Raw genomic sequence first — 27,825 nt, 5'->3', positions numbered from 1 at the left:
GGGATCAATAATCAGAACTGAAAGAGATACGCCTGTGGTTCAATAATCAGTATAACTGTATGAATCATAAAATATAATATTGTCGGTCAATAGTTTTGCTTAGTTTGGTTGCATGTCATTAGTTCTATAGTTTTCTTGTCGGTAGGTATGAAAGCAAAACAGCCGGGCAGCCGTAGAGGGACTTCTTTATTCTTACTTCTAACTCGTTATTTCTATGTTGTCATTTAACTTTTGTGTAAAAAAATTCACAAAAACAAATTCGTCTCTTTATTTAGAGTATGACTTGACTGACAGTTGAGCAGCTAAGCAATGTCATTATGAGACACTAAGCCGTACGAAGAACAAAATAAAATCCTTATAATAAAAGTTTAAAAGGATTTGAGTTGTATCGATTTAGGCGTTTAGTTATTGCTCAATCGTTTAACTAATTTTCAGAAGAATATAAAGAGGTGCCTACGTTTTTCTTTTAAAATATCGTATTTTCATTTTGATTTGTTGCTCCTGCTTGCATGAGAACTCTTTCAGCCTTGCTATATTTTTGCTGCACCGAGCCTTTTTTGTTGTTGTTGTTGTTGTTTGCCGCTCTCTTTCAGGGCCTCTAAATCGTCTCCGCCACCAATACATGTGTCAGCAATATATATACGGGGTACCTAAACACCCAATAATAAATGATAATTTATAAATATATAAATACAAGAAAACTGTTATACTTTGTACCTCAGAGGAGTGAATAAGTTCTTACGAGAACAAGCAAATATCTCTCAATAAAAGTAATGTAAATGAATAGAAATGAAGTAGCAAGAAATTTATATTTTAAGAACAGGCAACTGTTAATAACATAACTTTTCATATAAGATACAAATCAAACCTCGAGCTAGTAAAACTTTACATAACGAAATATAATTCAATTCCACTAAAGAGTGTATAATGCAGGTTTTACATTGTAATATTAGTTCCAGTACCTGCTATTAAGATATCCAATTATGTTTAAGTGTGTACAGATTTGTAAGAAAAATTTTATTCCTCATTTAAACAGAGTAAATTTAAGAAAAAATATTCAGTCTCTCATACAGTGAATTTTGTTGGTAGAAAAAAATATTTTAAAACATTAACATAGATATTCGTCACAGGAAGTGAATTATTTCTTCAGTAAGATTTTCTACGTCTATGTCCCATGCCTCATACCCAACCTCATGTCCGGTCTGAATGTACTTGCTAAATGGCTATTTCGCCTTCTCTAATACGGACAGTATATTTTAGCAAACATCATCACTTTCTTACTGGCGATTTTTTTCATTGACCTTTTTTATCTGCCAGAATGGTCGCGTGCTGTTTTAACTATATTGAAAGTTAATGGTGTAATTGTTTATAAATGGATAGTAGTTTTCAGTTAATTAACAATCCTAGGGATCAATAATCAGAACTGAAAGTGATAGCTTGTTTAGCAGTTCAATAATCAGTATTGATATAACACAGAGCATATGAAACACCGTTACGGTATAGTAATTGTCTATGGAATTAAAATGTTAATATACTTTAGGACTAACTTTGCATTTAAATTTGTAGGGCTAGAGGAAGAGGGGTGGGGGGGGGAGGTGGCGGTGATTGTGGGTCTTGCGTTTCATAAACTGACGTATTTGATAATGTTATAGCTAGTGTCAAAAAGAATATCGTTCACTAGAAACACGTTATGCATCAGAAACCTGCCGAATTGTGTGATAAATTTCTGTCAGTTATAGAGCATGGTACATATATACACCCGAGCCGTAAGCATTCCTTGATAGAGGCAATGAATTGAAAATTTCAGCATAAAATAACGGAAAGGGAGGCACTATAGTAACTTAACGCGCTTTCTCAACCCTGAACCATTCACATTTTAGCCTCTTTCCGAATTGGCGTTGTTTTTCGCAGCTCTCAATAGGTCCTGTTGCCTTTTAGTAACCAGGTTCATGTACTGTTCAGCATGAATAAATATTTGAAAAATATTGAAAATGCCTGGCATATGATTGGTTTACAAACTAATAGGGCAGAATTAAAGCATTCTGAAATTTTAGTTTTTATGTAATCAGTATGTATATCATATTCAAAATTACAATAAAATAAGATAGATTATAAAATATAACAGTTCTGTTCATAATTTCATATTTTCGCTTTTATTGTTATATCTCTGGCTAATATTTTTTCTTACTCATGCTTCAGTCTTTCTGCGACCTTGATACGTCTGTGCCATTTATATATCAGTCATTTATAAATACATAGGTCGCCTGCAAGGTTATCAAGACTAGATTACAATAGATATTTAGCAACAATAACTTTTGAGTTTGTAACTTTGTATACAATGTGTTGCAATAAAAATATAAATGATGGTAAAGTAGAATATTCATTCAGCTTAGCTCTTCGGTGTTAAAAGAACTTAAAAATATCCATCTGACTAAAGACAAAAGAAATTTTGAATAATTTCTTGATTAAATTAAAATTAGTTCAGATTGTCAGGATATAAAGACACACTTAGAGATAGTCTCTGTATGAGTAAAGTCAGTATGAATAACTCTGAATGGGGCATTAAACTAAGGTAGACATCAAAATTGAAAGAAAACAGTTTTCCACGACAACTGTTCGAAAAAACTTTTTGCCATTGACAAGACTCATGCATACAGTTCTGTTGTTGTTGTTATTTTTTTGTTGTTTTTTTTTGTGGCTTACGCTATAACAGTTCTCTTTTAATTTGGACTGACGGTCTGCCAGATCGTAATAATTAGAATTACTACAATTTTATGTTAAGAGATCAAATGAACTACTTGCTCAAACCTTCTGATATGAAACTGATAATGCGGTATCAATGTTTTGAAACAGTTGATTTCGCTCATCACTTAAAAGTGTCTTGGATGCTATACTGAATTTGAAGCATTGCATGATTACTTTTCTCTTAAGGGGGTATCTAAGATAAACGTACTCTTGCGAGAAACAAAAGCTGCCAGCGGAGACAACGCACTCGTCTATCTCGATGCTAGGTACTTATCACTTGTGTGATCAATATCCCCGTGCGGATGATGATGTTGGACGATTAGTTGTAGTAAAGTTAAGCAATATCAAAAATATCATGAAATAGCATCAAAACATAAACAAAAATAAGTACAAAGGGACATAATTAATGGAATATTCCTGCCATACATATATTATATTGACTTTCTGTCATATAACGTGGGTGATGATGTTGAGCAACTAAGACAAACTATTATCAAATCTATCTTGTACTAACTGAAATAAAGTGAAAGTGCATCTTGAACTTCTATGTAAGGAAAATGAGCATAGTTTATGAAAATACTGGTGCCAAAGTAATGGACCTTGTGTCCTATGATGTAGGTAATGATGTGGATCAACCCTTTTAGGCTCGAATTTAAGCCATGTAGTAAGACACTTTGCTCAAGGGAAGCAACTTTTTATAGAAAGTTAATTGGTGAATAGACGCCGTTTGTCAACCTTGATCCTAAAATCTTTCTCTGTTACCTGCCAAACAAGATAACTCAGGCATGCATCTAGCGGTCCTCTGTTTGTCTGCATATCAATAGCCAATATATTTCCCTATGTGAACTTCTTTGAGTTACTCTTACCAAGATTCCGAGCAAGTAGGATACTCTCCACTAGTTCGTACATTTGAGTTAAAATGTAAGCAGATCGCTTTAAAAAATCTACATCAAGTTACATGGTCTATGGTCTGTCTTCATAGAGGGTCGTTAGCTTCGTTAGCGTTGGTTTGAATGTACCTTTAAGTCAGGTTAGCATCCAAACCCAAAATAGTGATCAGGAGTTTTTTATCTTCTATGTATTATTAATGTGATTATTTTTTACAAAAAAAAAATGTGATGACGAAGTTACTAATTATCGCACCAAATTTAACATTATCAGAAATAGTTGATAATCATGTCAACCTATCTTTTGACACAATGCCGGTATTTCAAGGTTATCTTAAACACTGCTGTAAGTAGTGGAATGTGTTGATATAGCTCAAAACGTATGAAGGACTTTCTAACAATTTGAAACAAACAGCAGTCTTTAATCTGCACCAAATTAATGCGGAAGCTTGATTTATTGGCAAACTCTGACTATATGACGTCTAAATAAAACAGTATAGAATCCAAAGTGCATCAAAACAAAATAGCTGCGTTTACATATGCTGTGCTTAAAAGCAAATGTATTTATTAATTTATTTTAGGTTGATAGTGAGGAAAGCTCTACAACTAATGATTACTTTCGAAACCTTATTCCTGATAGAATCCACCGCCACGAGGATATGAGAGAAATGATGAGAGCCAAGCAAGCGAGCTACCATTTATCACATCATGGGTATGACGCCTCCGGTGATTGAATCCACAACCTCCCGCACTCCCGCACTCGAAGCGATTTGATAACGTTTTAACTTTGCTACATTTCGCACCAGAATAAAGTAAAATGTGAAAGATAATGGAGAAGTCACCATCTCAGTGCAAAAAAAAATGTTAAAGAAGCAGTAAACATTTGTTGCAATTAAGTGACGAAGTGTAATAGTACACACCAAAACGAAAAGATACTTGACAATCAAGTTTTCAGATGTCTTCATTACCGACCTGGTTCGTCTGTTTGTTCTGAATTTATTGTCAATACTGCTGATAAAGTAAAGTAAACACGTTTTTACCCACGTACAACGGCGAACTGACATTGTAACTCCCAAAACAAGAAACGACAAATTTCATACACATATAATCATCACATTGTCCTTACATTTGCAAAACTGGTACATCTGTTTACTCAATTTCGTTTGTCCATTTAGGGCATTTGCTTGCTGAATGCAGATTATTCCGATTAACAACTGAAAGCACTAAAGGAATCAATTTTGATTATGTTATTGCCATGTGGATATAATATATTTAGAGTTATTGTAAGTGCACGGCGTCCAAAGGTAACAAAATGGCGTAATCTCAAGTTAAGGTAGTTCTGCACGTTTGAAAAACCGGAAGTGATGTCGTAAAGTCATTTATCCGGAAAACGTAGAATAAAGCCTGGATTTGGCGTACGGAAATGAAAATCGTTCTATCAATTAATGACAACCTGCGGGTAGATTTATTAAAATGGCACTGTTACTATATTTCTAAAGCCAAAATATGATATTGAAACATATGGCATGTTAAATAATTCAAAATTATGTCTTATAATTAGCGGGAAATATTCGGTTCATATTAATCATGGTCAAATATTTCGAAAATAAGCAAACGGACCTATACATTTTAATTCACCACATTATAGGTCATATGTTTATTTACAACTGTGAGAAGTTTCATTAAAATCTACATTGTGAAAAAAATTCTATACGCGAAAATGTTTTGAAAGTTGTGATTTTCCCATAAACTCCTATTGCGAAAAATTGCGTGAGGTCAAAATTTTTCAAATAAGTCTAGCACAAAAACAAGCACGCGACCCTATCATTTTTATTTGCTGAATTTTCTAGCTATGCTCTGAAGTTTTGAAAAATTACAGTTTAATCAAATTCTACATTGTAGAAAACTTTTCGATAAAAACGTGCAGAACTACCTTAATGTATTGGTGAAAATATTCCAACAGCTACTAAAGCTACTAATTAGAAAGCAAATAATTATGTTTGAAAAATTTATTTATTATCTTAATAACCCAGTGTCAACAAGTAATTGAGCCGTGCCATGAGAAAACCAACATAGTGGGTTTGCGACTAGCATGGATCCAGACCAGCCTGCGCATCCGCGCAGTCTGGTCAGGATCCTTGCTGTTCGCTTTCAAAGCCTATTGCAATTAGAGAAACTGTTAGCGAACAGCATGGATCCTGACCAGACTGCGCGGATGCGCAGGCTGGTCTAGATCCATGCTGGTCGCAAAGCCTCTGTGTTGGTTTTCCCATGGCACGGCTCAATTAAATACATTTCAATGATGTATATGCATCGGTTTTCATAGTGAAATATTGTATCGGTTAAAATACATGCAAGCGTACAAAGGGCACACATGCACACACGATCACGCGTGCACGCACTTTAAGGTAACGCTCTTCAAGCAACAAAAAATAGAACAATGAGGTAATGTTCTGGTACATTTTTAATCTTATCACTTAATAGTAAAGCAATCCAAAGGTGTTATTCATGTTAGATAAATTCCACTGCACTGCTATTTAAAGCGCTACATCTGCGCAAATTCTCATGTACCTTAAGACCATAATTGTTCACACTTTGTTCATACAGGACTGAGGAGTAAACAGTGATAGGTATATTTTGTTGAGTTCTATTCAGAAAGGTGGTACTAGATCCATTCATGAAATTTAGAACTTTTTTTTTCCATTTTGTTAATTTGAAGGTAAATGGTTGATTTAAAGTGGAATAAATTGGAACAAGGCGTTTCGTTAAACTTATAGAAGTTTTCTCTAAATTAATGTGTCTGCAGTAAAATACTTTTGAAAAAAGTGTGTTATATCTTAATCATAATGCTTATATGTATTAAATAAGAATAATGCATCATTTTGCAGCATTTCAGTAGAAAATCAAACACTGAATAAAATCAAAATTACTATCAGCAAACCAGTGTTAATTTCATATTTTAATGCATTCCTTTACATTCAAAAGTAATTCCATTGGATCTAAATAAATAATTTCTTTTCTTAGGTTTTTTAACTTTCAAAGTGTATCAAATACTAGTAACCAGAACTTTGTTTCGTTAGCCGGTAAGGCATCAGTGCATCAAAAAAGAAATAAAATCAATAAATGGCTGTTCTATATTTTAGGGTGTCTCGGATGTCGCCGGCAATAATTATCGTTTCGCTTTGTCTGCTGGGGGTCTGGACAGGGTAAGTACAATAGCCCAAGATATCCCCGGCAATAATTGTTGTTTCGCTTTTTCTGCAGGGGACTGGAATTGGGTAAGTACAATAGTCCAAGATATCTCCGGCAATAATTGTTGTTTCGCTTTTTCCGATGGGGGTCTGGACAGAGTAAGTACAATAGTCCAAGATACCTCCGGCAATAATTGTTGTTTCGCTTTTTCTGCTGGGGGTCTGGAATGGGTAAGTACAATAGTCCAAGATACCTCCGGCAATAATTGTTGTTTCGCTTTGTCTGCTTGGGGTCTGGAATGGGTAGGTACAATAGTCCAAGATACCTCCGGCAATAATTGTTGTTTCGCTTTTTCTGCTGGGGGTCGGGACAGGGTTAGTACAATAGTCCAAGATACCTCCGGCAATAATTGTTGTTTCGCTTTTTCTGCTGGGGGTCGGGACAGGGTTAGTACAATAGTCCAGATCTCTGCCTCGCTTTGCCTGTTGGGGATCTGGACAGGCCAAGATCTCAGCCTCGCTTTGTCTGCTATGGGTCTTGACAGGATAAGTACAATAGTCTCATTTTTATTCAACAATTACTGCATTACACTGTTTCTTTCTGTGATAAACATGTCTTTATCATCTTCATATCCCTCGATACAAATTGTAAATTATTTGAATATGATGTTCTTCTTTATTATGTTTTTTCTTGTATGTGGAAACTATTCAATGTTTAAATTTGATAAGCATGTTTCCTACTACATATGTTTTGTATCATTTTGAACGAGTAAGTGTAGATAATACAAGAATTTATATGACATATGCCAGACAGAGTGATCGGAATGTGAGAGTTTTTATGTCATGTGCAACTTTTCATGTGTATATCCCTGTTCCTTATGTTACATGTTTCAATATTTTCTTTTGATAAAGATATGTAGTTATTACATTTCTAACGCATCTTATTAGTACACATGTTGATTTGTTTTGCGATAGCAAAGTAGTTCTTTTTTAACTTTTATGTGGTTAATATAGCTGACTTTACACGTTTGTTTAATAAAATGCATTACCACTACTAGATACATTCTAAACAAGATGGCCATCGCAATTTGTAGGACCTAGGTTTTTTTTTAAAAATGAAACAGTTTCTTGAGGTATATTGGAATATTTTGCTCGAATGAATGTTGTAAGAGTGCTAATGAAGTTTTGTTTGTGAAAGAAGGTCCAGTCGTCTCTAATTTTAACATGATCAATGGCTGACAACAATGTTACTGGAAGTGTTCTCGCGGATACGTTGAGTATCCAAACAGAACTCTACTTTAAACGCTGAGACGAACGTTATCTTTTACTTACAATTCCATAAACAGCATCGACCACATTTCTCCTACTGGTCTTTTTTTTATTTAATTTTGCTGTTGACTGTAGGACAGGCACCGCCACAAACATCACTTTTCTATTTCTATAAAACTGTTCACGACTTTTACTATTAAAACGCATTGTATACAACGCGGATACCTATCAAAAAAACTAACCAATCTGTTTAAAGGCGCATTTCTATGAATGTAAAGATACCGAACTTTTCAATTTTCTTCGCTGTTTAAAACGATGTATTAGATTAGATATAACCTCAATGTTTTCAGTAACATAGTGGCATCATAGTGTAACCCGCCAAAGACCACGCACACGTATTGATAGTTTTACTTTCCTTTACTCATACATTTGATTAACCGTATCAATATGCAAAGGATGTAAATTTGTTTAGCTTTCACATTATTTGATTGCATCTGCAATTTCCACATCCTTCTCAACAATTGTTTGGTGATCTCTTCTCTAAGGGTAAGGAGTAACCCTGGACGTCCAGTCATTCCTCACAACCAAAATGCAGCCAGAATATTTAGTATAGCAGAAGCAAATAGAAATACAACCGCAGACGGATTTCTGTCAATCGAAGAAATGGGCGACATCTTTCAGAACTTTGACATGAATGGTAAGTTTAGCTGTATAAACCACAGGCGCTTGAAGCTCTATCAATGAATATATACATTATACATATATACCATATCCCATCCACCTAATATTCTATGAAATATTACAGAGATCTACGATCTCTTCAAGAGATCTAACCTCTATATGCTTTTTTTATTGATTGAGCCTCAAACACCTGTGTATAAACTGAACAAGAAGTATATTACAATTTTCAGAACATATGTTTTCCGTGTTATTTCAAGTATCAAATGGTCATAATTAGCTGAAACTACTTTTGTAAATCAAATATTGTTATAAATAGAATATTTGACGATTTGCATTAAGTCTTTTTCCCAGTCATCTTTAATATTGCAGATGCTAATATTAACTTAACGATAACCTGTAAAATACATCATCATTTCATCAGTGTTCTTAGATTACAAAACATGTGCATGCTCATCGAGATATGTTTGTTTCTAAACAATACCGTACAGGATAACAAGCGCTTTTTTAATCGAGAGATCTAGTATTTATACTAAATCATTTTAGCTCGAAAGCTTGGAGATCATTTGAATCCTTCTCCAGGAAAAACTTCATCATTAAACTTATTGTACACTTAATGTCCCTTATTATAAACCTTACACAAAATTGAAAAATATCATTTTATATTTGTTTTGTTTTAAGATACTGGTTGTTAGCAATGTCCGTTCGACTAGTAGTCTGTGTAATCCATTCCGGTATTCTCCGCTGGTTACATGCATGCTCGTTTGAGGTACATAAACGGCTGAAAAATACCGAAAAACATAGGAGAATACGAAGTCGAACGGACATTGCCGAGTATCATCTAAACAGACTCACTGCTTATTTAAGGAAACCAGTGCATAGACCAGACAGAATTTATAGCTCACTGGAACAATCTAAAACTAGGAGAGCTGAATGAAGCAATAACATTGTTCCATCACGCGGACACTGACAGGGACGGCTGTATCGAACGAGATCCAGATTATTCCAGACTCTTCTATTATTTCGACCGAGATGGTAAGACGGCTAGAGCATGTTCTTATTTAGGCATTTGTTCTATCCTTCTGTTTTTATCAAAGCCCGTGGCCGAGTGGTTAAGGTCGCTGACTTCAAATCACTTGCCCCTCATCGATGTGGGTTCGAGCCTCACTCGGGGCGTTGAATTCTACATGTGAGGAAGCCATCCAGCTGACTTACGGAAGGTCGGTGGTTTTACCCGGGTGCCCGCTCGTGATGAAATAATGCACGGAGGGGAACCTGGGGTCTTCCTCCACCATAAAGGCTAGAAAGTCGCCATATGACCTATAATTGTGTCGATGCGACGTTAACCTCAACAAAATGAAAATAAATTATCAAGGCGGTACATTTTAAAACAATGAGAACTGACCTATAAACTGGTTCAATTAACTGAATAAATACAGGAAAATCTTTACCAAAATGAGTATGTTACAAATTTGCACTGTTCTGTTCAAAAAGTTGTATAGAGTATGTTTATGTAAAGTACATTCACTTAAGCTATTTTGTATTGTTGTTTTGTTCAATGTTTCTCAAACAATTTGCAATATATAGATGGCGTTTCGTTTTATTTATTTTTAAGCTGATGGTAAAATTTCCGAGATGGAATTCAAACAAGTTTGGTATGGTTTGTCGGCATAAAGAGGTGTTGAACATTCAATGAAATAAAGTATACTTAAGATATTGTTCACTTATTACTTGACATTTGACTATTAAAACATGCCGCACAATTTGGTCCCTAAGTAGTGTAGAACTTTTTGTTTTTGATTACACGCGTATTATCTATCATCTTAAAGAGACATAGATGATTGATATAGAGGCAGAGCGGTCTGTCTTCTGCTCGAGGGGTGTAATTTGGAGGCATATTCATTTGCCAGTAGAGCGTCTACCTTCTACTTGAGGAGTTTGGACACTTTCTCTGCAATGGAACGTTACTGCAAAATCTAACGACTTTAGACCGAATCGTGAAATTCAGAAAACTAAGAATATAAACTGCTTGTTTGCAAAATGTCTTTATCCTTTTTACTGGTACTTTTCAGTTACAGGGATGAAAGCTATGAAACACTTGATCATGAAAAAAGCCATTATGATGAGCCGATTAAGTAAGGGTAACTGACTTATAATCATGTCCGCAGCATCATGATCTGTGTTGATATATCTTATCAGCTGTATCATGATTGCAAATAACTTTATAACTCTCACCTGTACAAGTTCGAATCACTACTCCAAAGGTAAAGTACTATATGCGAGGAAGACTTGCAGATGACTAAGTTTTTGTAACCTCGGTCCATTATAACTTTTCACCCTGATATTGCTCAGGCGCGATCCAGTGCATTAATTAATCATTTTAACTAGTAGGTTGTCATATTATATTTAGCCCAACATAATATGTTCTTTCCTATTCTCCTGTATAACGCTTCACTATTCAAATTAAGGTCATGATTTATACGTTTTCATATAAATATTTTATTGTTACTTTTCTTAACATTTTTTGTAACAATGTATATTTCAAGGTACATTATACCGCCTTAATATTGACATTTTACAACCTTGTCGCGAATTTTGCTGAAGAGTTGCACTTTGTGATTAATGAAACACACTTGGATTAATTAAGCTCAATTTTGAGAAGACTAGCTCTTGGACTATGATATATCTCAGGACTTCAGAAATATTTGATTTGGTGGGGTTTGCGGGAGGCACCGGTTCAGAACGAAGGCGAATAGCGCCGAGTAGGGATAGGTACGTGAGGTGGCCTTCCAGGTGCCAGTTTTTAAGTTTAGAAACAGTTACATTCACCAAGTAATTAACAGAATACGCTAAACCCAAAACAAATAAGCAATGCATTATTTCTGTTACTTTTAACAGCACAACTAATAATTCTATTCCTGTGCAGACCTGCCTTAATTTGTTATACTGCAAAATACAACAGTCATTGTTGTTGCCTATTCATCTTTCAATTAACATTGGCACAGCCGTATACAGTAGGTAGATAAATGTGATGAATGCTCTATAATTATATATGAATGATGTTCACCTTCATAACTAACTAATCATGCTCTGAAAGATCATATACAATGTGCATTTTGGTAAGTTTTAGTTGTTGTTATTGTTTCTGTTTGGCTAGACAGACCGGACCAGTACGCGGACACATTTCACCCTATTTTACTAACCCGTGAAAAATCAGTAAAAAATCTGTCGCAGTTTAGATCATCTGGTCTTGTTCATAGTTCATGATGTGTTAATATACAGAGTAAGTATGTACAAAGTGAATGTTATTGGCGTTATTAGTGTCATAGAAGATGGCAAACTCCAACGCAGTGATCTCCCTTACAGCTTCGCTCATCAGTGAGCGAAGCGGCAAGGGAGATTACTGCGTTGGAGTTTGAGAAGATGGGGTAAAACGCGTAGGCCTCGCAGGACAAGTAAGTGTCCGCATACTGTTAGCGTCCGCGTGCTGGTCCGGGCTGTCTGGAGTCACAGCTACACAATTTAGACTTTTTCCATGGAAACATGTTTGTAAAGGTCTGAAGTTTATCAGGCTGCCGGCATAAATTGGCATAAATGATGGCGATCTGAGAAATCCAAGATGGCGTCCAAGATGGCGTCCAAGATGGCCGCTACAAAAGTAATAATGACTACAATGTTTAAACACACCATCATGTAATATAATATTTCATATATTTTTTATGCAAATTAAAGGTCAGAAAGTCAAATAATCATAAAACTCATCTATCGGATAGATAGAAGTACATATTAAGCATATGGTTTCAGGAAAATTTTCAGATTTCAGAAGTATTTATGCAAAACCATGTCCTTTAGTTCATTCTCAGTGAGCAGTACTCATATTACCGTGAATGCTACTTGGGGAACATTACTCTGTGAGAAGTACTCACAGTACCGTGAATACTACTCAGTGAGCAGTAATCACGGTGCCGTAAACACTACTCAGTGAGCAGTACTCACGGTGCCGTGAACACCACCCAGTGAGCAGTATTCACGGTGCCGTGAAAACTACTCAGTGAGCAGTACTCACGGCGTCGTGAAAACTGCCCAGTGAGCAATACTCACAGTACCGTAAACACTGCCCAGTGAGCATTACTCACGGTACTGTGAACACTACTCAGTGAGCAGTATTCACAGTACCGTGAACACTACTCAGTGAGCAGTACTCACAGTACCGTGAACACTACCAGTGAGCAGTACTCAGCAGTCCTCACGGTGCCATGAACACTACTCAGTGAGCAGTACTCAGCAGTCCTCACGGTGCCATGAACACTCCTCAGTGAGCAGTACTCACAGTGCCGTGAACACTATTCAGTGAGCAGAACTAACAGTACCGTGAACACTACCCAGTAAGTAGTATTCACAGTCTGTGAACACTACATGATAATGTCGTAAAAGTACTCGATGACACTACTACATGATCAAATTTGAAAATGTACCCAAGCAATTGATCCTCCCACTGCATCCATCTGAAAAATGGAGCAACACACGTTGTAAACTCACTGACGTGTGACCCATACACGATTACAGGATCGATTACCCCCTTTCTCTAATGAAAAAGGGGCGACATTTTTATCATCCTACCCTATAATCAAGGGGTTTGAAGAAATAGTTTATAGATCTATATGCAATTTTTGTTACGTTTAAGCAGGGTAATAGTGTCAATTTCTTTTCAGTTTTGACATATAAAACTGAATATGATTTTTTTTTTTTTTTTTTTTTTTTTTTTTTGAAAAGTATGACGACGATTATTTTTCAAGCTCCTGTAAAACTGATTTATTAGACTTTCAAACTGCTTCACAAACTTGCTGATATTCTGTAAATCTGCGTTTATTGCTCTTAGGTCACTGGACAATTCTGATTCGTTCAAATTTTTAAGTTTCTAAAATGATACACTCCACACTGATCATTGAAAATAAAGGGCTAGTAACAGCATTTTTTAACATCTGGGAGGAGAACCTTAACAACACAGTGATCAGATTAAAATAGTCCAGGATCACATTTCTCTACATGAACACCATTAAGCGACTCAGTTTTTACTAGATCCAAGCTATGTCCTCCAGTCAACATGTTGCTCCAAGCCAATTGCTACTAGGGAGTCCTTGAAGTTAGTAATAGCACTGTTGTCATTGTTAATATGCAAATTGAAATCATCCGTTATAAGTAAATTTTCAATATTGTGGTAAGATGTTTTCGTTCAAAACGAACTGTTTACCAGTCGATAGATCCGGAGGTCTATACACACCTACTACATGCATGGTCAAATTTTTGAAAACGAGTTTCCAAATACCGTATTTAAAGTTTCGAACAGTACCGTGAGTAACCCTTCGCATACCGATTGTGTTTCTACAAGTGATCGCAACACCACAATCTTTTTTTTTTTTTTTTTCTATTACAAACGCTTAATTTATATTTATTCTGGGTCAAGTCAGAAATCTCAAACTGATGTTGTTTTTCGTCCGAGTTCCAAGTTTCAGTCAAAAGAGCAATATATAATTTCTCATCCCTGAGGTATTGGCTTACAAAATCATCTTTGTTTACAACAGATCTACAGTTCAGAGTAATGCAGGATACGTGTTGGCTTATATTTTTGTACTGCTTGTATTTCTTAGGGCACATCAAATGTTTTAAGTTCACACCATTTTTTTTTTTTTTTTTTTTGGAATTACTTTACTTTTACCACCTCGTTTACTTCTTTGTGTTTTCTTTTTACAGGCTATATTGTGTAAGTTTATAAGATACCCTGTCCAGTCTTTATTCTACATTATAAGGGTTTTAAAAGTTTTAGGTCAATTTTAACGCAATAACAATTCGACCACGCTCACATTCGTTTGAACAGATTTGTATAAAAAATCTATCACTCTAGCTAATCTGCATATAAATGCTCTATCATTTTTATTAAATTTAAACCTCTTAATTGTTAAGTTGTATTCTTTTGCAACGTGGGGAAAACGGTAGTCAGAATGTCATTGAACTTAAATTCTTAAAGTTCACAAAATGTAGAATTTTTACGCTTATTTGTAAGCAGCTAGTCGATAACTGGTTTTTCTTTGGATCAATACACTCTACCCTAGTATAAAAAATTACAGATGTATTTTAAACCTCCCCTTAAGTTTTGAATTACTACTACCCATATTAGATGAACCCGTGGTATCGGCAGGTAAACATACTCTTATTATAATAGTAAAGGAAGTGTTAACTAAAGACGTAAAACCAGTGATAAAAATAATTATCTTTGGATAAATACCTTAAGAAATTAAAATTGAAAGAAGATAAAGGCAAAATAGAACTTACAAAAATATAGCAAAGATGGCTAAGCTTGGGGGTTTTGTGACATTTCTGTATTTTCTGGCGCTGGCAGCGGGGATTATTTCCTTGATTCTGCCGTTCTGGTCATCTACGGAAGTTGAAATGGTGAATAAAACTGTCACTGTGCAAAAGAAAACGGAAAGTGGATTGTGGTGGAGCCGTGAAACATTTACTATTACAGAAGAAGCACTTAAAGACCTAAATGAAGACGATTCCTGGAAGTCTATACTAGACACTCCCAAAGGTATATATATCTATATTGTTTCCCCTGTAAAATATAAATGAATATTATCTTGATAAGACAGCCTAGATTTCTTTGGTTTCATATCATAGTTAAAGTAATTTTTTGCGGAGATGTTGTTTTCATTATTTTCGTATGTATGTGTGTGTCTTGGGGGGGGGGGGGGGGGGGGGGGCGGCGGTTAATGATGCTGCCTGTTTGGAAGAAAGAAAACAACTTTGTATTCTTAGATTACTGTTTTTATTATCCTTTAACAGAAAGAAGGTCTGAGAGATTATAAAATAACTACTCTATTTAAAATGGTTTTAAGAAGATACTCAAGAGATACGGCCCATTCTTGTACCACACCCTTAATTTTGATCAGTTGGCGCGAGTGGTCTATAAAAAGGGTACAGGAGAACGTGTAAAATTGTTAACATTCCACACTAATTGAGGTTAATGTAAATACGGAGACACATGATATGTCTAAATAACGTATAATTAGCTACTGTTAAAGAAGTAAAATCGCTTGACTACTTCTCTTACAAAATAGTTATTTGGGTATGAATCACACTTAAGTATTTAACTCATTTGTTGTTTATCGAAAGTTGATTGTTTGTCTTAAATGTGTAGTTTTGCAGAGTATTTCAACAGTTATATGTTGTTAAGGTTGTCATATACCACAGCCGATCAGTACCACTGGTTCCACTCATTCATGTCCGTTTAATATCGCTATTGGGGTAATTAGGGGCTCACAGAATAGTTAGAGCGGTCGCCAGTCTAACTTGTCCTTATAATCAGGTGAAAGGTACTCTATAAACTAGAAATGAAAATGACGACAGATGACGTCCACTTTCAAGGGAGACAAGCATTTATCAAGGAAATTAAACGAACTGGAGGAAATCCAATTTTACCAACTGAAACACAATTGTTTTGTTCTTGTTGGGTTTAACGTCACACCCACACAAGTATAGGTCATATGGCGACTTTCCAGTTTTTCTAGGTGGAGGAATCCCCACGCGCCCACACGCCTCAAGCGCTACTCGAACCCACATCAATGAGGGGGCAGTGACCATAACCACTCGGCCATCAATTTATGGGCATCGTATTTTCTATTTACTGATGCAAGTCAAACTGTACATCTCGATCATTCGTGCGTCACTTAATATTTTGTAAAAAAAATAAAAATCAGACCTGCCTTTATCAAGCTAAAACGTATGACTACTTTAGGACTCTAAAACAATTTGCAACACCCTTGTTTAACGTATGGGCGAGTGTTCTTTTATAAGTAAATATCTTCACAAGCTATTCATACACCTATGATATTCAATCATAATCTAGGTGGGTATTGAAAAGGAGCTATTTTAAGGTAGTACAATGACCTTGTTCGATATAGCCGTATTAATAAAAAATGGATTAAATTGTAAACCTGGTTTATTTTGAAATACGTGTAAATAACATGTTTGTGGTTTCGTTCCTTTAAGTTTAAAATCTGGGTGATGTTCAAAAATGTACAATTTTATTTCCAGATCATTACCTCAGATTTATGTTTGACAATGTCATACATTTGAATCACTGTTTTGAAATTACGTGAGAAGCATTAATTGCAACATTTGTTCCAAATAAATGCTTTTGATGAATTTAATATATGCCGCAACGTATATTTCAAGATTCTTTTCCTCCTTATTGGGTGCTAATCCCTAAATCAAGAAGGTAATGAAGATAGCAAAGATAGAGTAGACCTAATGAATAATTGTCACATATAAAATTTGGCAAATATTAAAACCTCTCCTTTCTTAAATATTATATCATTCACATACTTGTACGAAGACCGGGCAAACACTTCCACTTTATAGTGTCCGAAATGTTTATTATTATTATTATTATTATTATACCAGATTTATATAGCGCCCTTTTCATGATCAATTTCACGTTCAAAGGCGCTTTACATAGTTCAAATGTAGCCACACAGGGCGCATAATTCATCCTCTACTGGTAAGACACAGAGCGGACCAGACCAGAGGGACAGAGAGATCAGAAATCAGATACAGGCTTGTCCGGCTAACTTAGCCTAGCTCGTTGCGAATAGACAGCCTGGTTCTTTAACGTGCCCAGTGTATAGCACTGAAACACGCTAAATTCGTTTCTTCTTCGTTGGAATGATATATTGTACTTATTGACACTGTAGTCACCTTTTTAAACATATTCCTGGATAAAAAGGACATTAATCAATATTAACGATCATTGCAGGACAAAATGTATTCTCGGCTCAGGAGGCATAACTATGTTAATCAATTTTGAATTATCAAAAAAAATGCTGACATTGAAAAAATATTAACTAGTGCCAATTCGTTCTAGAACTTACTGGAGAGACTATTGATCACAGAGACCATCAATAGTTTTAGACATTCAGCTCTTATCGAGTACTCATTATATTAAATGTTGTTTGTTATACAAATATACAAAAACTCACGTTTATACGTCTTAATTATTTCCTCCAAATGTTTTAAAAAAAACATCCATGGAAAATGAAATAAGCTAAGCATGTGTTACGCATGTTTTAAAGTTATCTTCACAACTTTTTAATTTCCAGATACAACAGGTGTCAAGGCAGTAAAGGGCATCATCGTTGTAGGATTGGGGTTCCTAGCGATTGTTATGGTCCTCGCTGGATGTACAAGATGTTGTTCCAATGATGACAATGAATTTCGGATGCAGTCTGTATTCTTTGGCTCAGGGATTGCTGCAATTATTGCAGGTAACGATGGCTTTTGTAACAGCTTATACTATAATGTTTTTAATTAAACGAGTTGTTGGCCTTGTTATTTTTTCGAAGGTAGCCATATCTGCCCAAAAAGCCAATAGGACTGCACTTGGACAAATGATAAGGCCAATATGAAATCACTTCAGTAATGATTGTATTATTCAACTTCTTTGGGTTTTCACTTTCAATTAACAATTCAAAATGCTCGAGTCACGTTTAAGCTATTTTTATTGTGCGTACTGGCATTGATTTCCTCATATTGACTCCAATTCCTCTGAATTTGGTATTGACATAACCTGAAATTATGCACAATTTATCTAAATTGTAAAGAACATTGCTTTTACTTAGCTGAATAACAATATTTCCTGAATAAGGAAACGATACACTAGTATCTATTTTAATAAATGAGATTTTCAGGTATGTCCAAATCGTCAGACTAACACATTTTTTGTTTCCGTAAAATATAATCAAGGAAGTAAATAAGCGGTTAATGATAAATAATTTAACTTCCTCATATCTTATTATTTTAGTTTTCAATATGCTATGTTAATGTTTCAATCACAGAGAGAGCGATATCCATACGTGAAAAGAACGTTTTGCCTAGCCAATGAAATATCTAACGATGGGTGTTGAACTTCCGTGATAAAATCACCTTTTGTTTTTTATATAAACTTTTAAATAGCATTTCCACGGCCTGTAAACACTGGCTCGTCCTCTTTGAGGAGATGAGTTGAAAAAAGAGCCAATGATACTTCCGAGGAGGCGCTAATGACCGGAACTTCATGCAGAATGTAAACAAAGAAGAAGGGTGAGTTGATTGTTTCCTTTCTCCGATAAATGTAAGGCCCTATTTTAAAAAATAGCCAATGTAGTTCCACTCAGAAATGATTATACTTTTTATATATGCAGGCCATTTTGCAAGGTAAATGCATTCCTTGATGTGAGAACTTTTGAAAGTTGGAAAATACAGTAAGTCCAAACCAAAAGTGGACATTTTCCCATATATTTCACCCTAATTTACACAAATTTAAGATTTTATAGTCCCTGCATCAACCTTGCTGAAAAGCATATCTTACTACTGCATGACTTACGTGGTTTACTAGCGTGTTTATCCCGTACACGTGCATTTATCACCATGTGGAGGAGCCAACGCCGCAGAGGAGGCGCTAAGAACCGGAGTGGGAGCCAAAGCACTTTGAAATTTAGTTTTTTTTAATGTGTCATCAATTCTCACATACCAGATCTTTATCATGATTTCCTTGGATTGTGACAAACATCTGATGGATGATGTTTTAACAACATCCTATTCATTTCCTTTGAATGTATTACGAGATATTTGCACTTCTCTTTTCTTTTGCACTTATCTAATTATGGGCTATCATGGCGTTATAAGTTGTATAATTATGATATTTTCTGTGAAAGGGACATTTCCTAATGCACAACGGTTTTCATGTCCAACGCATTTTGGATTTTTTGATAGTTAGTGTTAACTTTGTGGTAGTCTTGAAATGCAATTGCAATATGTGCTTCACTAGGTACTTACAAATGCTAAATAAATATAATTGTTTACTTGTAAATTGCTTAATTCGATTACATATACGTATATGAAAATGCTAACACTCAAAATACCTCTCCCAGATGTTCTAACGATAACAAAGAAACTGAAAACGTTATATATTTATTCCCCTGTCGAACCGCATGTATCATATAGCTTTTGTCTTATCCTTGTCCGTTTGTCAGTCGTCGTTCTGCAGTCAAAGTCATATTAATTAGTTATTATTTAGTACTGGGAGGGTGCCATCTGTTGAGGCAATATTTGATGTCAGATTTGTTTTTAATTAATGCTACGTAGTAAGAATGGGTATTGACCGTTACTGCGCTTACAGTTACAGAATTATAAATACAGTTTTCTAATTTTACTTAAATAACGTTTGTAAGGAAACATGTATGTTGATACTTAATTTCCAGCTAGCGCGATTCCCTGATTTGCCGATCCTATTCTGCGGAATATCGAAAAAAAAAATCATTTCTTATATTTACATTATATAGTATCGTTGCCTTTCTCGATTTTATTTATGCTTTCAAATAACTCTTAAAAAAAATATTTCTAAATGAATTAGAAAAGACATTAATATATTGAAAAGATAAAAAAAACAAAAAACAATTGAGCAAAAATATCGAGGGAGTTTTATAAATAAAGTGTACATTCTAACATGACCAGCAATGCTTAAATCGTCAAAACGATATTGTGTTCACGTCGCAGTCGGAGTCGGCGTCGCCGTTGGAAATTGTTTTTTTTATAAAGTCAAATATCTCTGTTACTATCAAAGCTATTGACTTGAAACTTAAAACAGTTATTTACTATCAAAGTCTACACCAGGAGAAACAATCTCTATAACTCTGATTAAGTTTTGACAGAGTTATGCCCCTTTTTAACTTAGAGTTTTAAGTTTTATAAAGTTTTACTGGCAAAGCTCTTATTCAGAGTCAAGTACTGAGAAAAGTCGAGTGGGCTGTCTTATGGACAGCTCTTGTTATTTTAGGTAGATTATGTGCATTTGGGTAGTATAATACAATTTCAAGCATCAAATTATAAACATTAAAACGGAATAGATATTACATTGCGAGAACGAAAACGCTTTATACGAGTGTTCATCACCTAGGAAATGAACTGGTCAGTGGCTCCGACTCTGGACTTTTGCGCCTCCTCCAAGGCTTTGGCTCCTCCTCTTAGCCAAAATTGAGCATAGAGGGGTAAAACCCGCCGTTAAAACACATAAATAATACAGATTTAACATACCATTATGGGAAAAATTGGTACAATGTATATTTACTCTTATATGTGTAAATTTGGACGAAATATATGGGTAAATCTCCACTTTTGGTTCGAACTTGCCCCATTTTCCAGCTTTCAAAAGTTCTCACGTCAAGGAATGCATTTACCTTGCAAAATGGCCTGCATATATAAAAAGTATAATCATTTCTGAGTGGAACTACATTGGCTATTTTTTGAAATAGGGCCTTACATTTATCTGAGAAAGGAAACAATCTACTCACCCTTCTTCTTTGTTTACATTCTGCATAAAGTTCCGGTCATTAGCGCCTCCTCGGAAGTATCATTGGCTCTTTTTTCAACTCATCTCCTTAAAGAGGACGAGCCAGTGTTTACAGGCCGTGATTTCTCTATTAAACTATTTAATTGACCTGTCAAAACATGTTCCCGGCTTTCATCTTAATCTTTTATAGGCTCAAACAGAATATAATGAAAACCGAGTCCATTTTTTGACAGGTCAAATAAATTGGACAACACATGTGTGTAAACATAATTTCATTCATAAACATAATTGACTATAACGTCATTCGGTGGGAAATTCAGTGAAAGAGCTTCGACACAAATGTTTTAATAAAAATGAAATATCTTTAGAATACTATGAATATACACAAGCATTTATCTAATGACGAATGATGATTGATTAGAATTTAACACTGATTATACACAATCACATATCTATTAAGGAATGACATCAATTGACGGAAATTTAAATTTGAATATATACAAGCACTTATCGAATGATGAATGATATTGATAAGAAGTTAAACTGGAATATACACAAGTACTTATCTAATGACGAATGACACCCTTAAATATACACAAGTAGTTCGTCAAAGCATACACTTTGTCGTTTCAATATTTCTACATTAATGGAACTGCAGAAAACAATCAGAAATATAATCAAATTTTCCTAAAGACAGCAAGACACACAGAATAATGAAAAGAAAAATCTTTATAAACACTGATATGAAAATGTTAAACTATTCTACAGGTATCTTGATTGGTATTGGTCCTATCGTATACTATACAGACGTGAAAGATGATTACAAGTTTGAAAGCGGTGATTTGGAATGGTGTTTCTGGACCGCTGTGGCTTCAGCATGTGCGGCCGTTGCTGCGGGGATAATTGGAATTTTGGGATGCCTTGTAAGCTTCCGGAGTGCAAAGAAAGCGAGTATTGCTGATTAGAGAACAAAAATTGTGGCTGAGGCTTTAGTGGAAATTATAAATGACTTTAATTTATTATGCATGTATGTCTTAGGGAAATGGCGAAGAAACTCGATGTCCGGCAAAAAGCTCGTGTAAAATATTTTAATGATGCGGTAGTTGTCCTTAGAGAATCAGATGGTATTTGTTTAAATCTCAGATGTTTTTTACTATGCAAGAATGTCTGCTCACAAACGATTTTAAAAAAATATTTCTGTGTTCTCATGTGCTCTGTTTTACAATAGAAAAATCTATTTTCTATATATAGTGTTTTACAGAAAAAAATGAAGCTACTGTATGTTTAAAACAACTATTTCTTCGTTCGAATATTTTCTGTATTAATTCACGTTTACAGTTTTACATTTTTTATCTGAAGTTGTGTAGAGATGATATGTGCAAGAAACTTGGGTAAATAACGTTATCCAAAAATGTTTAAATCTCTTACAAAAATTATTTTATTCTGTCTGATGTATAAAAACAGTAACGGTGATAATTTAAAGTAAAGAAATATGGACGTACGCAAATGATTGTGATAAGTTTTCTATAAGAACATTTTCTCGTTTATATTCAGTATATATGTCAGTTTAATGCTATAGTAGTATTTATTTGTGCAATAAAGACACTCATATTCACCAAATTATTCGTTCTATACGTAAAATATGTAATAAACTGCTTTGCAAAAGAGATGTTTCGTTTATTTATGATTTTATGATACACTTAAATATTTATGCATTAATACGTGTCATTTTGATTTTTTTTCCGAAATACATGTGATTTGTGATCATGCAAACAGCCATTGCAGCAAGAAAATAGGTTACGTTACCCATTTATGAACAGTAATTTAATATGTCCAAATTAATATTCAAAGTCATATCTAAGTTTTGCATGCGGATAAACCGCTTGGCAAGTGGAAGAAAAAGAAGTTATTCTATGTTACTAAATGCCAATCTTGTGTCAGATAATGTCGATCAACATGCGCATTTTTATGAGAATGTACCAGCATCCATAAAAACTGATTTGTCCCAGGTATCAGTAACCGTATATTTCTAACCGTAGACCTGACTCCTTTTGTTTTTGTTTTAATTTTAATTTTCATTAGGTATAATTCAGCGTTTGAGCGTCAGTTAAAGAAACAACCTAAAATTTTCAAAGATAGAAACACATAAGATATTTCTTTGTCCTTGAAGTAACAAAAACAAATCTTTTATAAATGTGACAATAAACTTTTCATTTCATACTGGTGTTCGCAAAGAATGACAACTCTTCCCTCAGGTATGTATTTATATCAAGTAGTTACAAGCATAGATATATATCTGTTAGGTTTCCCTGCACTGTCACAACGAAGTGTCTCAACATAGACAATCAGGATATATTCCTATGTGTATGTTGTACCCTGACAGATGGAATATTATTTTAACCCATGAAGGATTATCCTGCGGAATTTTATTCTCCCTAGAGATTTTCTTCTACCCTGGGATTTTCCTTTCCCGCGGGATTTTTCTTCTCTTGTGGGGTTGTTAGCATGTTGCAAATAAGGGCGTTACTCGTGTTAATTTTAAATGAAAAACTGTTTTTCTTTTCAGTTTTATAATTTCAACAAACCATTTAAGAATATTTCCGTTATATATTAAAGGTATTTCCTTCCGCCCGTGGGAGTTTTTAAAAAATATATGTAGCTTTGCTGCATGTAACACTTTTATCATTACTAAGTCATACGTTAAGTCAAGACAAATAGTGTATTCGTGTCTCTTCATACGTACAGTATGATAGAACAGTGCGTTATTGAAATATTTTAAAAGATATGTATGCCTTTCTATACAGAAATATAAGAGACAATTTGATCTATACAATTACTTATTCTAAAACCTACTATTTAGTAAGATGACTAAGTCACTGACATAAAACTATCAAAATCCTTATAAGTATATAGGTATACCATCAAAAGGTTAGCTTACATAAAAAGCATGATGAAACTGTGAATCCATCTCTGTGACTAGCTGCAGATAGATGCTGTAGGGAAACATCAAATCTTTTATAATAAGTCATATGACCTCGTAGAACAATGCAAACTGTACAGACCTTAACTCTTTCTCCGTGAAAATTAGATAATTAATGATTGTGCTGCTAAAGTACACTAGCTACGACAATATATATTTTTGTTTGAAATATCACTTATATAAAGTGAAATAACAACTTCACTGTTCAAGGAAAACTCCATTTTTCTCAAGTTTACATCAAAGGAGGATTTCACTGCATGTGAAGTGTAATTCGGAATGTATACATAATGAAATATCTAAAAATATATCAAACAGTCCCAGTTTATAATCCCAATGAAAAACGCCCAAATAAAACGGTACAAGCTTGGTTTTCTTTTTTACTCTTAAACCAGATTAACAAAACATTTCGATGACAGTTTTTACAACCAAAGCCAAAAAGCTAAGCGTACAAATACGTGAATAATGTAGCAATGAAAAACTATTAATTTGCAGTTTAGATGGCGATTTCCCATGAAATTTTATGTCCTAATATGATACGTCATATACAAACGATCAATCGTGTGACCAGTTAGAGATTACATGCAGGATTTTCTGCAGGACATAAATGTGCGAGATGAACCGGAAAATAGCGAGTGGAAGTAGGTGTTTCAGCGAGTTCCGTCTCTTTCATGTGGAGTTTGAAGGCATGCTCGGGAATGTATTTCGTACCTGAGGGCTTTAAGGCCGGAGAAGAACTAAAAAGGATTTAGACACAGAAATGGCCACTTTAAAAAAAATCAAAGAAATTAGAGCAAAGGTATTTTTGAAATTCTGCACAGCTCTTCTTCAGCAACAGTGTCATAAGTTAGGAAAAAATATGTTGAATGATTGTCTAGAAGTGTACTTTCCAGAAAAAAATATTTACCTCTCAGAGCTAATCTTGAAACAACAGTTGTATGAGAAAAACTCTCTACTTATCAGCCATTTGACATAAGGCGGAACATTTTCACATGTTTTATGAACATGTATTACTGAATTACATAGAAAACTACTGTCCTAAAAATTATGGCTTTCAGGAATGGAAATTGAACAAATATCTTTTCATTTATTGATAACAATACACAGCAATGCACTTGTCACCTTTTATTTTGTAGAGAAAAAAATAATAAATTAAGCCTATTCCACCATCAATTTGTGATTTGAATGACATTGGGCATTCTTTTCTGCTGCGTTTTAAGTTAGTTCTGTAAATAGGGAGTTACATTTATTTGATTAAAGAACACAATGCAACGTTTTTTTGTAAATGGGACTTTAGACAGCAAGGAAAGAAAAGAATACGAGACAATTACTACATTATACATGTAGAAAACATTACATCGAAAAAGGGCATTTATCAGTCCAGTGTTTCATTCTGGTACAAGAAAACATGAAACTGAAAACATGAATTTAATGCTTTTAGATGCCAAGAAGATGAATTCTGTGTTTACATGACCAGATTACAGTCGTCATAGGTAGTAAAGCTCCTCCCTTACTACCTAATATGCTTAATTGCCTGCCGACCGGTAATTCACTTAAACCCCTGCCTAAAAGCTTAATGAGTCGGTATGTTAAAGAAAACCACTTAAAGAATGTAAAATTTATCGAAGTGTAGAAGGTATTACCGTATTAGTAAATAAAAAACAAGAGCTGCCTGTTGACAGCGCGCTCAACTATTCAAGGAATTGATGGAAGTATGTGGTTGAAATATTACCAAAGATTACCAGAGATTTTTAGACAAAAGAAGAAAAAATATATGACAATGTACCTGTATTTGTGGATTTGAATAAGTCTTGCACTATATGGCAATGTGTGACCATGATAGTAAGCATTGTCTTAGTGTTCAAAGTTTCAAAGCCATATAAGTTTTGACAAATTACGGTATGGTATGCGAAACTTAACTAATTTCTATGTCCAAAAAGGGCCAAAACTGAGTCCTTGTTCTAGTTAGGTAGTCTTGCCTACATATGTAGACTATGATGGTAAACAAGTGGTCAAATTTTCAAAGCCATATGACAAACTGAAACAGGTTAGGCAAAATACTGGACTGGTATGGAAAAATTAACTGATTTTCTAGTCCAAGAAGGGTCATTTTTCAGCCAAAATACTTGACAGAGTTATGTACTCTTGCCTACAGGTAGAGACTGTTATGATAAACAAGTGTTCCAAGTTATAAGTAAATATCTTTGATGGTGTACAAGATATTACCATTTCATAAAAACTTTAACCAACGCCAACACCGGGGTGAGCAGTATAGCTCTCCATATTCTTCATAGTCTGTACAAAACACTCGTCGGGTGTACTACATCACAATGTTAACTGAATATACTGAATATACTATAGACTTATGACTATTTATTTCGTAATCTGACATTGTTAGATTTATCTGGGGGGTCAGTCATTTAAAAACAAGTACTTAACACAATTTCATGATACTAGTAAACACATAACTGATACATTTTCAAGGTTTGCGGAAATTAAGCTTCCAGTCCGCCTTCCATTTAGCAGCTATAAAGCACGTTTCGTTTGGGTGCATATCCAAGATGTGTTATTTGCATAATTGTATCTGATTTTCATTGTAATTCTTTTTTTTTTTTTTTTTTTTTTTTTTTTTATTTCAAGAAACTTCTAGAAACAATATAATGTTACAGCATTTAAAACATGATGATATTACAACTATTTCAAAGTTTATGCCGATTTCAAAAAATTACAAATCGATTCCTTTGAGTTAGTGTAGTAATGTGCAACTTCACTAGGTGTACATCTTTTCAAAATAGAAATATAGGATTACTGATGATAGACGCTCATCTGTGATGACATAGGCAACTTGCTAAGCGCTAACACTATATAATTGAGACTGGCATTGTAAATGTGATGTATATATATATTCCAGTTGTGCTGCGTTAGTGCAAATTTAATTTTGTCAGGTATAATGCCTCCATATGGTTCAGACTCGTGGGAAAACCATCGTCAATACTACCGTGCGACAGTATGGCGCATTACTTAGAGGGTATACCAAATATTCGGGGCGTGTTGTGGATAGTCGACATGTATTATGAAAGATCTGAGGTGTGTTTTATGCATTTAATCTGCAACCTTCTGCAATATTCTTCCGCACTTAAAAATCATCTTTATATTTAGCAATAACTGTTTGGCGTGCAGACTGGTCTAAGACATTTTACATAGATGTCAACTTGCATACAAAATAAATTCGTATCATTCAAGCGTAGCGAGCCGAAAATACAGAAAGGAGTATGAAAATGAAATGTGTAAACAGACTTTGCCGAAAGGTGGGTGCGATCGTACCTTCCCTGGCTACCCATGATAAAACGCAAGGTGATTTTATCCCGTTGTGTAAAATAACAATGTGGCTACACGTTTGTAATAAAATCAACTTACCAGTTTTGTAAGTATTGTATATGTATAAAAGGGTAAGATGGCTATCTTATATGACCATTTTCATTATTATGATTGAAATAGCGGTTGCAGATTGTCAATGAAACAAACTAACGAGTGTACGCTATGCTCAGGTAAAGACATGACAAATGTTCCGTACAAAAAGATACGTAATAACATTGATCAAATTATGTAATAAAACAGGTAAGAGTAAAACTTCTAGGATCGGTTTTTCTATATTAGATGTAGCAACGTAATTAATTGACCTGCGTATTATCC

The 27,825-nt window shown here is 34.6% G+C and overlaps 2 protein-coding genes across 2 annotated transcripts; both read left to right on the top strand.

Annotated features, from left to right (window-relative positions):
- Positions 1 to 6,168: 6,168 nt before the first annotated feature.
- On the top strand, positions 6,169 to 10,486 carry LOC123554010 (uncharacterized). Its single transcript, XM_045343826.2, has 5 exons — positions 6,169 to 6,262; positions 6,776 to 6,838; positions 8,638 to 8,789; positions 9,638 to 9,805; positions 10,386 to 10,486. Exons 2-5 carry the CDS (start codon positions 6,786 to 6,788, stop codon positions 10,442 to 10,444), a joined length of 432 nt encoding a protein of 143 aa, XP_045199761.1. The 5' UTR covers positions 6,169 to 6,262; positions 6,776 to 6,785; the 3' UTR covers positions 10,445 to 10,486.
- Positions 10,487 to 14,924: 4,438 nt separating this feature from the next.
- Positions 14,925 to 22,824, top strand: LOC123554003 (uncharacterized). Its single transcript, XM_045343816.2, has 3 exons — positions 14,925 to 15,359; positions 17,929 to 18,093; positions 21,924 to 22,824. The coding sequence occupies exons 1-3, from the start codon at positions 15,116 to 15,118 to the stop codon at positions 22,118 to 22,120; spliced, it is 606 nt and encodes a 201-aa protein (XP_045199751.2). The 5' UTR covers positions 14,925 to 15,115; the 3' UTR covers positions 22,121 to 22,824.
- The last annotated feature ends 5,001 nt before the right edge of the window (positions 22,825 to 27,825 follow it).

This window comes from Mercenaria mercenaria, chromosome 15 (genome assembly GCF_021730395.1).
Source record: "Mercenaria mercenaria strain notata chromosome 15, MADL_Memer_1, whole genome shotgun sequence".
Lineage (NCBI taxonomy): Eukaryota > Metazoa > Mollusca > Bivalvia > Venerida > Veneridae > Mercenaria > Mercenaria mercenaria.
The sequence above is the reverse complement of the archived record's forward strand: the minus strand, read 5'-3'. Positions and strand labels throughout refer to the sequence as shown.